Source organism: Podarcis cretensis (genome assembly GCF_951804945.1).
Source record: "Podarcis cretensis genome assembly, chromosome: 2".
NCBI classification, from domain to species: Eukaryota; Metazoa; Chordata; class Lepidosauria; order Squamata; family Lacertidae; genus Podarcis; species Podarcis cretensis.
Genome location: NC_137171.1, coordinates 6,487,488 through 6,501,240, shown reverse-complemented (window position 1 = coordinate 6,501,240; position 13,753 = coordinate 6,487,488). Strand labels below are relative to the sequence as shown.

Here is a 13,753-nt window from a genome sequence, read left to right as displayed (position 1 = left end):
AAAGGGAAAACTCTCCACGACCTTAGTTGACAGGTTCTTTGCTTTAAATTATTTACAGAAAGGAGAGGCGGACTTCCTGTTTGGACCTTCCCCAATCGTACTGAATTTAAATATATATTTTTTTTTATAAAATCCAATTTCCGTACTACTCACGGGTTGTTGTTTGAAATCCGAGTGTCCACAAAAAGAAGTCAGTGCTCTCCGGCAACGGCTGTGCGGCTTCACTCCGCGAAAATAGCATTCGTTTCGAGACACCACACCACTCACCCCACGTCCCTTCGGAGCCCCCGAAAAGGGGTTTCCATGTGGGTAGGGGGGCACTCTTGGTGTGAGCCGAATCCCACGTCCTCCGTCTGGGATTTCTGAAGGGTCTCCGCCTTCGCCGCGGCAGCATAGTACACACACACACAGCACTCACAAGAATGCAGATATACCCACATTTCCAAAGAATTGTGTATATCCAATAATTAAGGCAGGTGGGAACCTGGAACAATAAGAATAATTTTTTCTTCTTACACAGGGCTCTGGGGTTTGGTGAACAATGCAGCCATTGCTGCCCCATCAGCTCCCAGTGAGTGGCTGACAAAAGATGGCATTGCAAGGATGATTGACGTCAACTTTCTTGGGATGTTTGACATGACGCTACACATGCTGCCCCTGGTGAGAAGAGCCAGAGGGAGGGTGGTCAACATGTCCAGTATAATGGGGCGATTGGCATGCTTTGCAGTACCCTATACCGCATCCAAGTACGGCGTGGAAGCCTTCTCTGACATCCTGAGGTAAACATGATAGTTCTGTATCTTCCTCTTTTTCCTTGCTTTAGTGGGATGTCTGCTTCTCCAGCTAAGTTTCAAGCAGAGGACAGCAATGAATAAAGAGCAGGTGCTGGGACATGTGGACTGCACCAGAGACTTACCAAGTAATCAGCAGGGGTTTGCACACCTAAGTCAGCTCTTTCTCTTGAGGAAACAATTTAATGTACCAGCAAGAGTTGTAAGCACCAACCTCCTGGTGGCTGACTCTGAATATGCCTGATGCCGGGTCATAGACAATGCCCTGGTGCCTCAAGACAGAAGAAGACAGAAAGCTGCATTTCACCACATCTCCCTCTCTTCCTTCTTCTTCTTCTTCTTCTTCTTCTTCTTCTTCTTCTTCTTCCTCCTCTGCTTGTTCTTCTTCTTTAAGGAAAGATGTTCTATTCCATGGAAGCCAAATCAATGTCTTCCTTATTATTCTGGTTCAGTAAGAAGACGTGTTTCTTGATTTTCCCTCCTCAATTCAGGCGAGAGATTCATCCTTTTGGGGTCCGAGTCAGCATTATTGAACCCGGTTGTTTCAAAACACCCATTCAGTCAAAGATTGTAGAGAGCTACAAGAATGCATGGAGCCAAGCCCCTTCTGACATCAAGGAAGCCTATGGGCAGCGCTACTTTGAGCGCGGTGAGTAGAAATGGGCGGGGGGAAGAATTCAGTTTGGTTTGCAATGTGCGAAAGCACACAACTATTATAATGGCAAAGCCTGCAATTAAAGCATGTGCTAATAAGTCACACTGTTGCAGTGGAACACACACACACACAGAGAGAGAGAGAGAGAGAGAGAGAGAGAGACCATGAGACCCACCAGGCTAAATTGCTGGTTTGCAAATCCATAGCTAAACACGCTATGGCTTAGGGTCCCACTCTCTTGGGGCCCCAAAAAAAATTTAAAGGAAAAAACCTAGATGGACATTTCCAAAATATAAGATAAAAAACTAATAAAATAAAATACTACAATAAAATATTTTGTTATGTGCAAATGGCTTTAGATACCTGTTAGGTCCATAAATTACCATATAGAATATATTCAACACAAAAAACAGTGACAATTTGTTGTTGACAAAGGACAACTGGACATATAAAGGGCCCCAATATCTTCAGTAGCCTAGGGCCTCATCAAGCCTAAATCCGGCCCTGCCCGAGACAGAGACAGAGCCTGGGTTGCCTGCCCCTGAACCCGGCGTATGGCAAGCCTCACCTACATACAACTCTCAAGCCCCACCTACAGCCTGAAACACAGATTGACCATGTCTAATCCTCTGTTGAAAAAGGTTCCGTCTTAAAGCAACAGAAAATGCTCCCAATGCTCCTCCTTAGATTTAGACCTCCTAGGCAGAGAAATCCAGAAGCTAACCTATCCCTTCAGAAACCAAAATATTTAGGCTATTTAGGGCAGCATAGAAATCAAATCAATAAATGCAAAATAAATACATACATGTTTTTGCATCACTAAGTTTTCTTTTCTTTCCTCTATCCCACACACAGGTCTCAAATTATTAAAATTCTGCCACTTCACCGGCAGCAGCAACTTTCAACCGGTCACGGACTCTATAGAACATGCCCTGACCTCCTGCTCCCCTCGCATCCGCTACTGTCCAGGCTGGGATGCCAAACTCTTATACGTTCCTCTCTCTTACTTGCCAGCCTCCATTCTTGACTTCCTGTGGAGATGCATCTGGCCCAAACCAGCACAAGCCGTGTAGAAGATGCTGAAGAAACATGTCAGTTCTGCAAATGAGCCAAGGAAGTCTTGGCACTATTAACGATGTTCCGTTGTTTCACTTTTCTGAAGTTCTAAACCAGTGGTTCTGATACTTTTCTTCCCACGGACCACTTGAGAATTGCTGAAGGTCTTGCTTGACCATGGTAGGGTGCTCAGCGATTTTTTGGATCTGATGATCTGATGATTCCTTTACACTGACACGAATGTAAATTGTATAAGCTAAGTAACTTGTACTAAACAGCAGACAGCGAGGCAATTCATGTGTCTGGTGGAAACCAAACTGCAGTAGAATGGAAGCAGCTTTCTTCCTCCCACTTAAAGAAATAAAAGACAGAGAGAAACCAAAACTGACAGGTCTGTTCACGCCTAGCTTTTAGTGCGCCACTTTGTTTTCCTTCTGAAAAGCTTTTTGCCTTACTAACTGGATATCAACAGGCACAACTCTGCCCCAGTCTGGAGGTGCATGGAGAAAAGGGCTGCCCCCAGTAATGTTCCGTCTGTTGCGTAAAAAACACATGGCTTCTCAAGCTGCAATTCATGCAAGAGGTGGTGTGGGAACCTCAGGTGTAACCCTCAACTTCTTGTTTGTTTGTTTATTTGTTTATTTGTTTTATTCTGTGGCAGCCAGTCCTGACCTCCCTGTAGAGACTGTGGTGAGGGGGGAAATTGGAAGTTTCTGCTTCTTCCATTCATCCCATTCCTCACACATAAAATTTGATCTTAATCTAATTAGTTCTTTGTTTTTAAAAAGCTTTCAGAATTTTCTAACATACATTCAGGATATATTCATAATAGATCATATACTGTACTACATTTGCAAACAAATTCCTTTTCCAATAATTAATAAAAGCTTATTGCTGTACAGTGGTACCTCGGGTTAAGAACTTAACGTTCTTAACCTGAAACTGTTCTTAACCTGAAGCACGACTTTAGCTAATGGGGCCTCCTGCTGCCGCTGCACCGCCGCCACATGATTTCTGTTCTCATCCTGAAGCAAAGTTCTTAACCTGAGGTACTATTTCTGCGTTAACAGAGTCTGTAACCTGAAGCGTATGTAACCTGAGGTACCACTGTATTGTTGCCTGACTCCTTTGGACCCTATGTCATGAGGTAGTTTGGCAAAAGAAAAGAAAAAAAAAGAAAAGAAAAAAAGAAAAGAAAAGAAAAGAAGAATAGCATAGGCCATTTTATTTTCCTATTCTGTGATAGTAGTCACATTTTCTAATAAGGGACCACAATGGCCATCTAGTCCAAACCCCTGCAAAATAAGTCATGCCAGAGCAATCTGATGTCTTTTTTGGATGGAATTACAAACTTGGTGGATCAGGGGAATTCTGTGGACATAGTGCACCTTGATTTCAGTAAGGCTTTTGACAAAGTCCCCCATGACAGTCTCATGAGGAAGCTGGTAAAATGTGGGTTAAATGAGGTAACTGTTAGGTGGATTGACTGACCGAACCCAAAGATACTCATTAATGCAGGCATAGGCAAACTTGGCTCGCCAGATGTTTTGGGATTCAACGCCCATCATCCCTAGCTAACAGGACAAGTGGTCAGGGGTGGTGGGAGTTGTAGTCCCAAAACATCTGGAGGGCTGAGTTTGCCTATGCCTGCATTAATGGTTCCTCATCACCATGGGAAAAAGTGACCAGTGGGGTGCCACAGGGTTCTGTCCTGGGCCTGTTGTTGTTCAACGTCTTTATAAATGACTTGGATGAAGGAATTGAGGGGATGCTCATCACATTGGCAGAAGACACCAAACTGGGAGGGGTCGCTAATGCCGCGGGAGACAGAATCCGAATTCAAAATGACCTTACGATGGAGCATGAACAGCCCAATAGATCTTATCTGAATAATTTTTATTTTCAGACCAATTAAATCAAATCACATAAATTCCAAATTACAAAGCCGAATTTTAAATTTTTTGTTGGGGGTACCCATATTTCAAGTTCTGAAAGGGATCCAATCCTCTTGTTGCTGCTGCTTTAATGTCCACAAATAATGTTCACAATTCTATCCAATCCTTTCTTGTTGTTTTCCACATCTCTTCTTGTTATTTTCATATATTTTTCCTTTCTTTTTGTCTTTGTGACCTCTGATAGTCTCCACAAGCGGGTTGAAACAAATTTGTAATCCTGTGTGGGTTTTTCCGTTCGTCCAAGGGTCATATTCAGACGGCTACCGTACTTCATTGCTTCCATAAAGAAAAACACTCTTACCGTCTACTCATTAAATTTTTCACAGGTCTGTCACTCCGTTTCTCATTCCTGAGGAGGTTCTGCCAGGAATCCAATATGAAAACAAAGCTTCCTCCTCCCGATCATAAATCTTTCGACAGAACCTGCCAAGATGGCGACTCCCTTTTTATTACTGCGCCATTCCAAGAGCCCTTCCTCTTTTCTCAATCTCCATAAGTCAAACTTTTGGTTAGTATTTCATCTCCACACAGTTTTTAATCATACTGCTTAGGTCAGTTATGCGACGGTTCTTTCTTGGTTGGGGAGGGGTTATTGGTTAATCACATAGAAGAAAAGAAAAAAAGTCCCCCCCATCCAGTCCCGCTCCGGCATACTAAACCTTTGATGTATCTTCTTCATGTTATATTCCGTCAAATCCAACCCGTCGCTCCTTTTGCAGAGGTCACTTCAATTAGCAGTCTTCACTCCCGTTCTTCACTTGAAATATGTGCATTTGCTTCTTTTCTAATTGTTTATTTCAAGTTGCTGCAGCCAGTGCGCAATCAGAGACAGCGTCTGGAAGAGCCAGACCCCCACAAGGGGTTTGTGCCTAGTGCCCTCACCCCCTGCTTTCGGAACCGGGGGTGATTTATGGCCACAGCAGGCAAGGCAGTGTTCCCCGTGTCCTTGGGGCAACAACGGAGGCTGCATACTCCCATATCAGCCTCTTAATTACCTCGTGTGAGCCGGAGATATGGTATTGTCGGCCATCTTCCAATGCACCCCTGGTGGCCCCCCCCACCCCAATAAATCTTGCTCCCCGATTAGGTTTCTAGGCGAGCTCCAAAGCCCAGCACAGATCAGACATGGACCTGTCTTTCTAGCTTCTCCTGCTTTCTAGCTCAGCTACACCCCTGTTCTCTATCTACTGGCCAGGTGAGGAGGGGGGGAGGACACCATCACTTAGTTGTAGCTTTTGCAGGACGGCTCATTCTTTTGGGATAATGATCATGCTGCTTAAGTATCCAGCCATGGCCATTGTCTTACAATTGCCTAGACAAAGGGAATGGTTTGGAAAACTTGTTCTCATGCTTTCTACTCCCACTGATACAGAAGCCCAAGAACTGGAAGGGGCCCAGGGCATCATGCAGTCTGACCCCCTCAAACCTACATCAATATTCACTGGATTGATTTCTGTTCGGGTTAAGAATTTTGCTTCAGGATGAGAACTGAAATCACGCGGTGGCGGCACAGTGGCAGCAGGAGGCCCCATTAGCTAAAGTGGTGCTTCAGGTTAAGAACAGTTTCAGGTTAAGAACGGACCTCTGGAACGAATTAAGTTCTTAACCAGAGATACCACTGTATGTCACTATATAGTGGATGTTTTTGATGTCTATATAAAACACTGGAGCGATCCTACCACAATTTATTTTCTTTAATAAATGTGAATACTCATTCACTATAAATGTGAATACTCATTACTATTAGCCCTCTTTGCTTCCACGAAAATATAATTCCAATTTTCTTGATCAATCTTGCGTTGAACCTTCCTATGTTTCAAAGTACTATCTAATTATGAATGGTGGATCTATAATAGTAAGTTGCCTCTTGGTTCTTTACTTTGTTGTATTGTATGTTTTGATTATTCTATAGTCGCTATTTTAAAACAACAACAACCCTATATTGCTTGAGCTGGTTTAGGCCAAATGTGGCTCATCACGAAGTCAGCGATGGACGTTGGAAAGTAAGAGGCAGGAATGTACAAGAACTTTGCATCCCAGCCTGGAGAGTAGTGAGTGCGAGGGGAGCAGGATGTCAGGGCATGTTCTATGCAGTCGGTGACCAGGTGAAGGTTGTCGCTGCCAGCCTTTTGGAAATATTCGCTTATTTTGCAACCTGTTTGTGAGAAACATGTAGCAAAAGAAACATTATCCTTGCAACAGCCTAGGTGGCACCTAGAATCTTTTGGAAGCTGAAGGTGTAGATTAGGTACATAAAAATGATGTACCAATGGTATCTAACTCCAGTGAAATTATTTAGACTGTATAAAGGTGTTTGAAATGTTTGTTGGAAGTGTGAAAAATATGCAGACCCATTTTGTCATGCTTGGTGGACTTGTAAAAATGCCAAGAAATATTGGATTCAAATACATACAATGATGCAAACATTTTAAAGTTTCACATTCAATTGCCATCGGAACTTTTCCAGCTAGGAATAATGGATAGACAATTAGAAAAAGACTGCAGAACATTATTTCAATACATGATCACAGTGGCAATACTCTTCTATGCACGAAGATTGAAAGATTCTCCGCTTTTACCACAGCTGCAACAGTGTGAGCTCTGACTGCAGTAAGCAAGTACACTGGTACTGTGAGGGGCAACGTTTGGCTAAACGACCTCTGAAAAGGCTTGGAAGGAAGCTCAAGCCAAAGAAACTTCGGCAGTGTCTTTTTGGAGTCCCGGCACCCCTCGCCAAAAGAATAAAAGGCTGAGGTGGGGGGGGGGGAATCCAGGCACAGAGAAGAACATCAAACAGACCGGTGAAAAGCCTCACATCACTGAAGCAGCGACAAGATGGTAAAATCTCTATTTCTATATTAAAATAAACGTAAAGTGGTAGCAGTAACAATAAAACCTAAAAGGAAATAAGACGGGGGGGAGGAAACTCGGGGGGGAACCCCTCAAGAAGCGAGTAAACCCAAAACAAAATAAGGAGTAAAAATAGCGGAGGGGAAGTAATGCTACCACAAAAGTAAAGGGAAGACAGAAGAGCAGAAAAAAATATATGGAGAGAGTGTAAAGAAATCACTCAGATTGCAATTAAACTATTTAAAAGCACACTATCTGAAACGGACTTACTACAAAGTGCAAAGCAGTGCAGGCTGCCTGTTGTTGGAGCTGGGTGATATCGCTAGGAGATCCAGTAGTGGGTATCGTTAAAGTCTTAGAGCTACTTGAGGAGTTTGGAAATCTGTCCGGTTTTAGATTAAATAAAGCAAAAACTAAAATGCTGACAAAGAACTTAACTGAAGAGTCAAGAAACCTGTTAGAGTTAAAAACTGGAATTAAGGTGGTGAAAAAGGTGAAATATCTGGGCATTTGGGTCTCCGCGAAAAATATAAACTTAGTAGAAGATAATTATACAAGGACCTGGAAAGAGATTAAAAAAGACCTGGACACCTGGAGTAGGTTAAGACTTTCGTGGTCGGGTAGAATGGCCGCAGTCAAAATGAATATTCTCCCAAGGTTGCTGTTCTTATTTCAGAACATTCCGGTGATCAGGGGTACGACATCATTTAAAGACTGGCAGAGAACCCTGTCCAGATTTATTTGGCAGGGCAAGAGAGCAAGAATTAAATTTAAATTGCTCACAGACCGCAGCGATAGGGGAGGATTTGCTGTTCCTAACCTGAGACTATATTATGAAGCCGCGTGTCTGTGTTGGATTAAGGATTGGATTACCCTGAAGAACGTAGACTTGCTGGACTTGGAGGGGTTTGACGCCAGATTTGGCTGGCATGCGTACCTATGGCAAGATATGGAGAGGGCCCATAAAGGATTCTATAACCATATAATCAGAGGTGCGCTACTTGAGGTATGGAATAGAAATAAGAAACTTTTAGAAAAGGACACCCCCTGGTGGCTATCACCGGTTGATATTTTGACAATAAAAAAAGCTAACATGGAGGGTCAAAGATGGACTTATGAGGATCTACTGGTAAAATCAGATAAAGGGTGGAAACTCAGACCATATGAAGAACTTAAAGATAAATTAACAACCTGGTTACAATTTTACCAAATCAATTCCCTATGGAATGAGCATAAAAGAATAGGGATGAGTGAGAAAAAGTCCAGATTCCAGGTGGAAATAATAGAGGGAAACTCCAAACTCCTATCTAAAATGTATAACCAATTATTAGACTGGGATACGAAGGACGAGGAGGTAAAGGAGGTAATGATTAAATGGGCCATAGATCTTGGTTATAACTTAGACTATGACAGATGGGTGAAACTCTGGAATAAGGATATGAAATTTACGGCATGTGTTGATCTCTGAGAAAACCTACAAAAAATGATGTACAGGTGGTATCTTACCCCTGTGAAACTAGGAAAAATGTACAGGACGGGTGATAAAATATGCTGGAAATGCAAGGTGAAGGAAGGAGACTTCCATCATATGTGGTGGACTTGTGAAAAAATAAAAAGGTTTTGGGGACTCATCCATGATGAACTAAAAAAAATTTTGAGATACACCTTCCCTAAAAAACCGGAAGCCTTCCTTTTAGGGATGGTGGGGAAGGAGATCAGACAAGAGGATCAAACCATGTTTCAATACGCAACGGTAACTGCCAGGATACTGCTAGCGCCAAACTGGAAAACCCCTGATATTCCAACTATTAGAGACTGGCAATCTAAGTTATTTGAGTATATAGAGCTAGCAAGGATGACACAGAAGATCAGGCATCAGAAAAATGTAAAATTTATTAACAATTGGAGTAAATTCCTTACATACATGGAAACAAATCTAGGTAACATTAAAATCACAGTAGGCGATACATAAAGTTTGAGAGGTGTAAACAAAGTAACAAAAATACCCCGCAGGAAAATAACATGGGAGTACAACTCAAGCCGATTTGAAGGGAAGTCAATTTTTTTTAAAAAAAGAAACTCAGGCTTTGAATAAATGGATTTGAGGGACCTCATTATTAGTTTGAAATTGGATGTTGGAACATTGAGAAAAGAGTTGGAAGAAAAAAATAATACAATTGACGGGAAATTAGAAAAATTAAAAACACAAGGAAAAAAATGAAAAAGAAAATGAAGAAATAAAGGAAAAATTAATAGAAGTCTTAGAAGGAATGAAGGAGACAGATAAGGAAGTGCAAGAAATTCAGAATAAAAATCAACAAATGGTAGAGATGGTGAAGAAAATTAGCAAAGAACAAAGGGAACAAAGAAAAGAAATGGACAAATCGAAAAAGGAGATGGAGGAACAAAAAGCAATCCAGGAAGCTCCTGGGGATGCGCTAGCAATGATACAGATGCAGATTAAAGAGAAAACCTTGAGATACAGAAATGTTCCAGAAGAGGAAAGGGAGGATATTTGGAAGAAGATGACTGAAAATTTAGCAAGGTGGCCACATTTACAGGAAAAAGACATAATAGAACGGACAGAGAAAATCTTCAGAGTGAACTCAAGGAAAGCAAAAATGAACAAATGGCTGGCAGACTGCATCATTGTATTCACATCGAACTGGATGAAAGATAAGATCCTCCAAGCAAAGAGTAAGAACAAATTAACCATCGATGGAAAGGAAATAATCATTTTACGGGAGGTCCCACCCAGGTTGATAAAAAAGAGACAGCAATTCCAATTTCTAACAAAAGCACTAAAGGCTAAATCAATATCCTTCAGATGGGAATACCCAGTAGGGATTTCCTTCAGTTTCAAAGGAAAAAGAAGACGATTTGAGACATTTGAGGAAGCAGATATGTTTTGGAGGAAGTATCGAGGAGAATTAGGAGGAGGGAAAAGCGAAGGAAGAAATGAGGAAGGAAGAAAGGGAGAGCCATCAGATGAGGAGGAAGAAGAAGAAAGAGCTCAGCAAAGGGTGGAAGGATAAAGAACTACGCCAGTGGTAAATAATCAGACCAATAACTATTACAAAACCCTTCTCCTTTACCACTGCAGATAATTTTAACTCTTTCTACTAACTCTATAAATTTTTAACTAATAAAGAATGAAATTTAAATTGTTATCTTGGAATGTAAATGGGTTAAACAATAGGAGGAAGAGGCAGAAAGTTGAACGTATCTTAGAGAGGCAGAAATGGGACCTTGTTCGTTTACAAGAAACCCACATCAATACTAAGCACAAAAGATTATTGGTAAAACCAAAGTTAGGGGAAGATAGATAGATAGATAATACTTTATTCGGCTATAAGCCCACAAGGTAAAACAAATCAATAGATAAAAATAGCATTTTACAATCTAAAATATCAACTAAAATATTTCAACGCATAATCTCCAGCACACTACTTACAATCTCTAGATGTACCGTATTATGGCCTTGAAGATAAAGATGGTGCATAGAGTTTACTAGATTTTTAGTAGTCATGCAGCATTCCATTAAGTCTTTTATATGAAAGAACTGAAATCAGGAATCTGGCAACCTGTAATGTTCTATAAGAGTCAATGTCCTGGAGTAGATAAGCTAGATGTAATTCAGGTGGTTTAGCAACAATTTCCAGAATGATTGAACTCAGAATCCTTGATCAGGGAACAATGTATAAGGGGCAATTAAACAAGATATGATAAAGGGATTCTATTGATTTGTTGTCACATGCGCATAAAACAGAGGTTTTACCGTTAGAAAATCTATTGCTCAGCACATTTGAGGGGAACACATTAAATCTGGCTCTAACAAATGCGAATCTATGTGACGCAGCCGATAAGGTAGACAGATATTGAGGTATCTGGGACATAGATGTAATGCCCTGATTTATCGGGGAACATGTACCTCCACCTATAGTAAGATTTTGTTGCAAATCCACCTCCTCCAATCTTTGTTTGATGACCTTTTTAGCTGTAATTAGATCTAAATTAAGTATATCGGAAGGAGAGATTCCATAAGACAACAGTTTGGAATGGATTTTTGTTGCCCATGGACTGGTGAATTCATCTCTCCAAAGGCACTGAATAAGATGGTAATTTGGCAGTTTATGCCAAAGGGACAGCCAATAATTAAAGGCATGTCTCCACATCAGAATCTCTAAGGAGGGGGTCTTAAGTTCTAAGCGAATGGCAGAGTTGCTTACACAGGAGGGTAGTTTCAAAAGGCGTCTTAGAAAAAGATTTTGCAATGTCACCAGAGGCATGAGGTTTACAAAGGCGCCCCATAAAGGGACCCCATAGGCCATAGTTGCAACCACTTTTGCACTGTAAACTTTTAAGGCGGATGGAACATGCATAGCCCCCTCAGTAAAGAAGAAGCATAATAGAGCATAGATAAGGGCTTTAACCTTATTTTGTAAATATGTGATATGCGATTCGAGAATATGAGAGGATCACCGCATCATCAGCGTACAATAATAAGGGGCAGCGATAGTCTGCAAGCCTGGGTGCATGAATGGTGGTTTGGGCCTCAGCTAGGGGGGTTCTCATTGTGGCTAGTTTCAGAACTCACAGGGTTAAGGAGTTCTGAGTGACGTCTCTCCATTCCTGAGGCGTGACTAGAAGGAGGGAGTGGCTTTTCCTCACTGCCTGTTTTTCCCGGCTTCTGAAGGAGACAGAAGCAGAATGAGCGCTTTAAGCCCAGGGACTGTCTTTTATTGTTTAACTGCATGAATAAGACTGAAACTATATACACACTGATGCCTAAGTGTGATTGATCTGCTAAACACCGGAGAGCAACAGCACGCTGCGGAAAGCTCTGCTGGACGTAGCTGATGGAGCTGACGGTGGACGGAGGATCGAAGCAGCAGAGGCGCAAAGAGGAAGTGTGCCGGGCTGCAGTTCAATTAGCTAATTGGGGTCCAATCCAATTAGCTATGCCATGTTTTCACACTCATGTCACTAATATAGAGGTTAAAAAGATAGGGGGCAAGGATGCACCCTTGTCGTACCCCCTTATTTATTGGTACAGAGTTTGTGAGATCACCCTCAGGTGTTAACCTCACCCTAGCGGCCGTCCCTTCATGTAATTTAATCATAAGCCACAACAGCCTTTTATCTATGCCCCACTTTGCCAGTTTTTCCCATAACAGCTCTCTAGAGATACTGTCAAAAGCCGCCTTCAGGTCTATAAAAGCGGCACATAAAAGTCCATGAGTGGGGGAATAATACTTCCGCGCCAAATGATATAGAATTATTGCATGGTCAATAGAAGCGCGATTTGGTCTAAACCCTACCTGTTCATGGCCTATCAGATTGGAATCTTCGGCCCATTGGGTTAGTCTGGTTAGCAGGAAGCGAGTATAGATTTTCCCGATGATTGATAATAAACTGATGTTACGATAGTTTCCTGGGTCCTCTGGTGGTCCTTCTTTATATATAGGAATTATGATGGACTCCTTCCATGATCTAGGTATCTGGCCCGTGGCATTGATTGCATCAAAGATTCTTGCAAGAATTTTGGCCCACCATGCTGGGTGTTGTTTAATAGCTTCCGCCGGGATCAGATCGGGCCCTGGGGCTTTATCAGTTTTCAGTTTAGCAATTAAATCTGCTATTTCCTCTGGGTCAGTATCTGGCCATATGGGCAAGTGACTTGAAAGAGTATCAGAATGAATGTTAGAGATATCTGTCTGGGAGAAATATTTTCTTAGAAATTGTTCCCATGTCGGGGCTGGGATAACCGTCAATGGGTATTTCCTCGATCTTTTGTTGATTAAATTCCAAAAACCGCGAGAGCTGCGAAGCTTAGAGGCAGCAATCAGCGCTTGCCAACGTCAGCTGCCACTCATGCTTGGCTGACTTCTGTGCCTGTTTGTAAGCAATTTTGGCCTGCAAGTACTCTGGGGGAAGAGTTTCAGCTCCAGAAGATTTGTATCTGTTGTAGATACAACAGAGAGAGAGTCTAGCTTGCTTACATTTGGAATCAAACCAAGGTGCACCGAACCTGGGTTGATCTCGGGTAACCAGGTGAGCCGGCATCGTAAAGAAGCTAGTTAAATCTGCAGAGAAGTGGGAGAACCACTCCAGTATCCTATTTGGTTCTGACAACTCCGCCATTGAAACAACAAGGGATTCGGAGATATTCCTCTGGAAGAATTCTGCATATTTTTGGGCCTGTTTCATAGACCATTTAATGCCTCTTACTTGAGCTGTGGCATTTAAACCTACATGAATTGGGTGTGTACTGCTAACCGGGTGCCAGTCAAGCGTTAGGTTGGCCGCTAGAGGTAGGTGGTCACTGGATTGTACATTGTCTACTTTGAAATAAAAGAAATTTGAAAATAGGTCTTCTGAAACTAGAAGGTAGTCTAGGACACTATTTGATGTTGTGCCCAAGTGAGTGAATTCACCTGGCACGT

At 42.0% G+C, this 13,753-nt stretch overlaps 3 protein-coding genes across 4 annotated transcripts in view; 1 reads left to right on the top strand and 2 right to left on the bottom strand.

The window, feature by feature from the left end:
• The window catches only part of PRIM1 (DNA primase subunit 1), a 151,463-nt gene that overhangs the window by 5,585 nt on the left and 132,125 nt on the right, over positions 1–13,753 (top strand). The gene's annotated exons all lie outside the window — the stretch shown is intronic.
• The window catches only part of LOC307210720 (retinol dehydrogenase 7-like), a 149,893-nt gene that overhangs the window by 93,007 nt on the left and 43,133 nt on the right, over positions 1–13,753 (bottom strand). The window lies entirely within an intron of this gene.
• The window catches only part of LOC307210722 (17-beta-hydroxysteroid dehydrogenase type 6-like), a 110,384-nt gene that overhangs the window by 67,440 nt on the left and 29,191 nt on the right, over positions 1–13,753 (bottom strand). Inside the window, exon 4 of one of the 2 annotated variants that reach the window (XM_079966883.1) lies at positions 3,393–6,612. The exons of the other annotated variant lie outside the window; for it this stretch is intronic. Within the exon in view, the coding sequence (XP_079823009.1) occupies positions 6,395–6,612 (218 nt within the window). The 3' untranslated portion in view covers positions 3,393–6,394. Of the gene's footprint in view, positions 1–3,392; positions 6,613–13,753 lie in introns of those variants that run through there. 2 annotated transcript variants of the gene reach the window in all.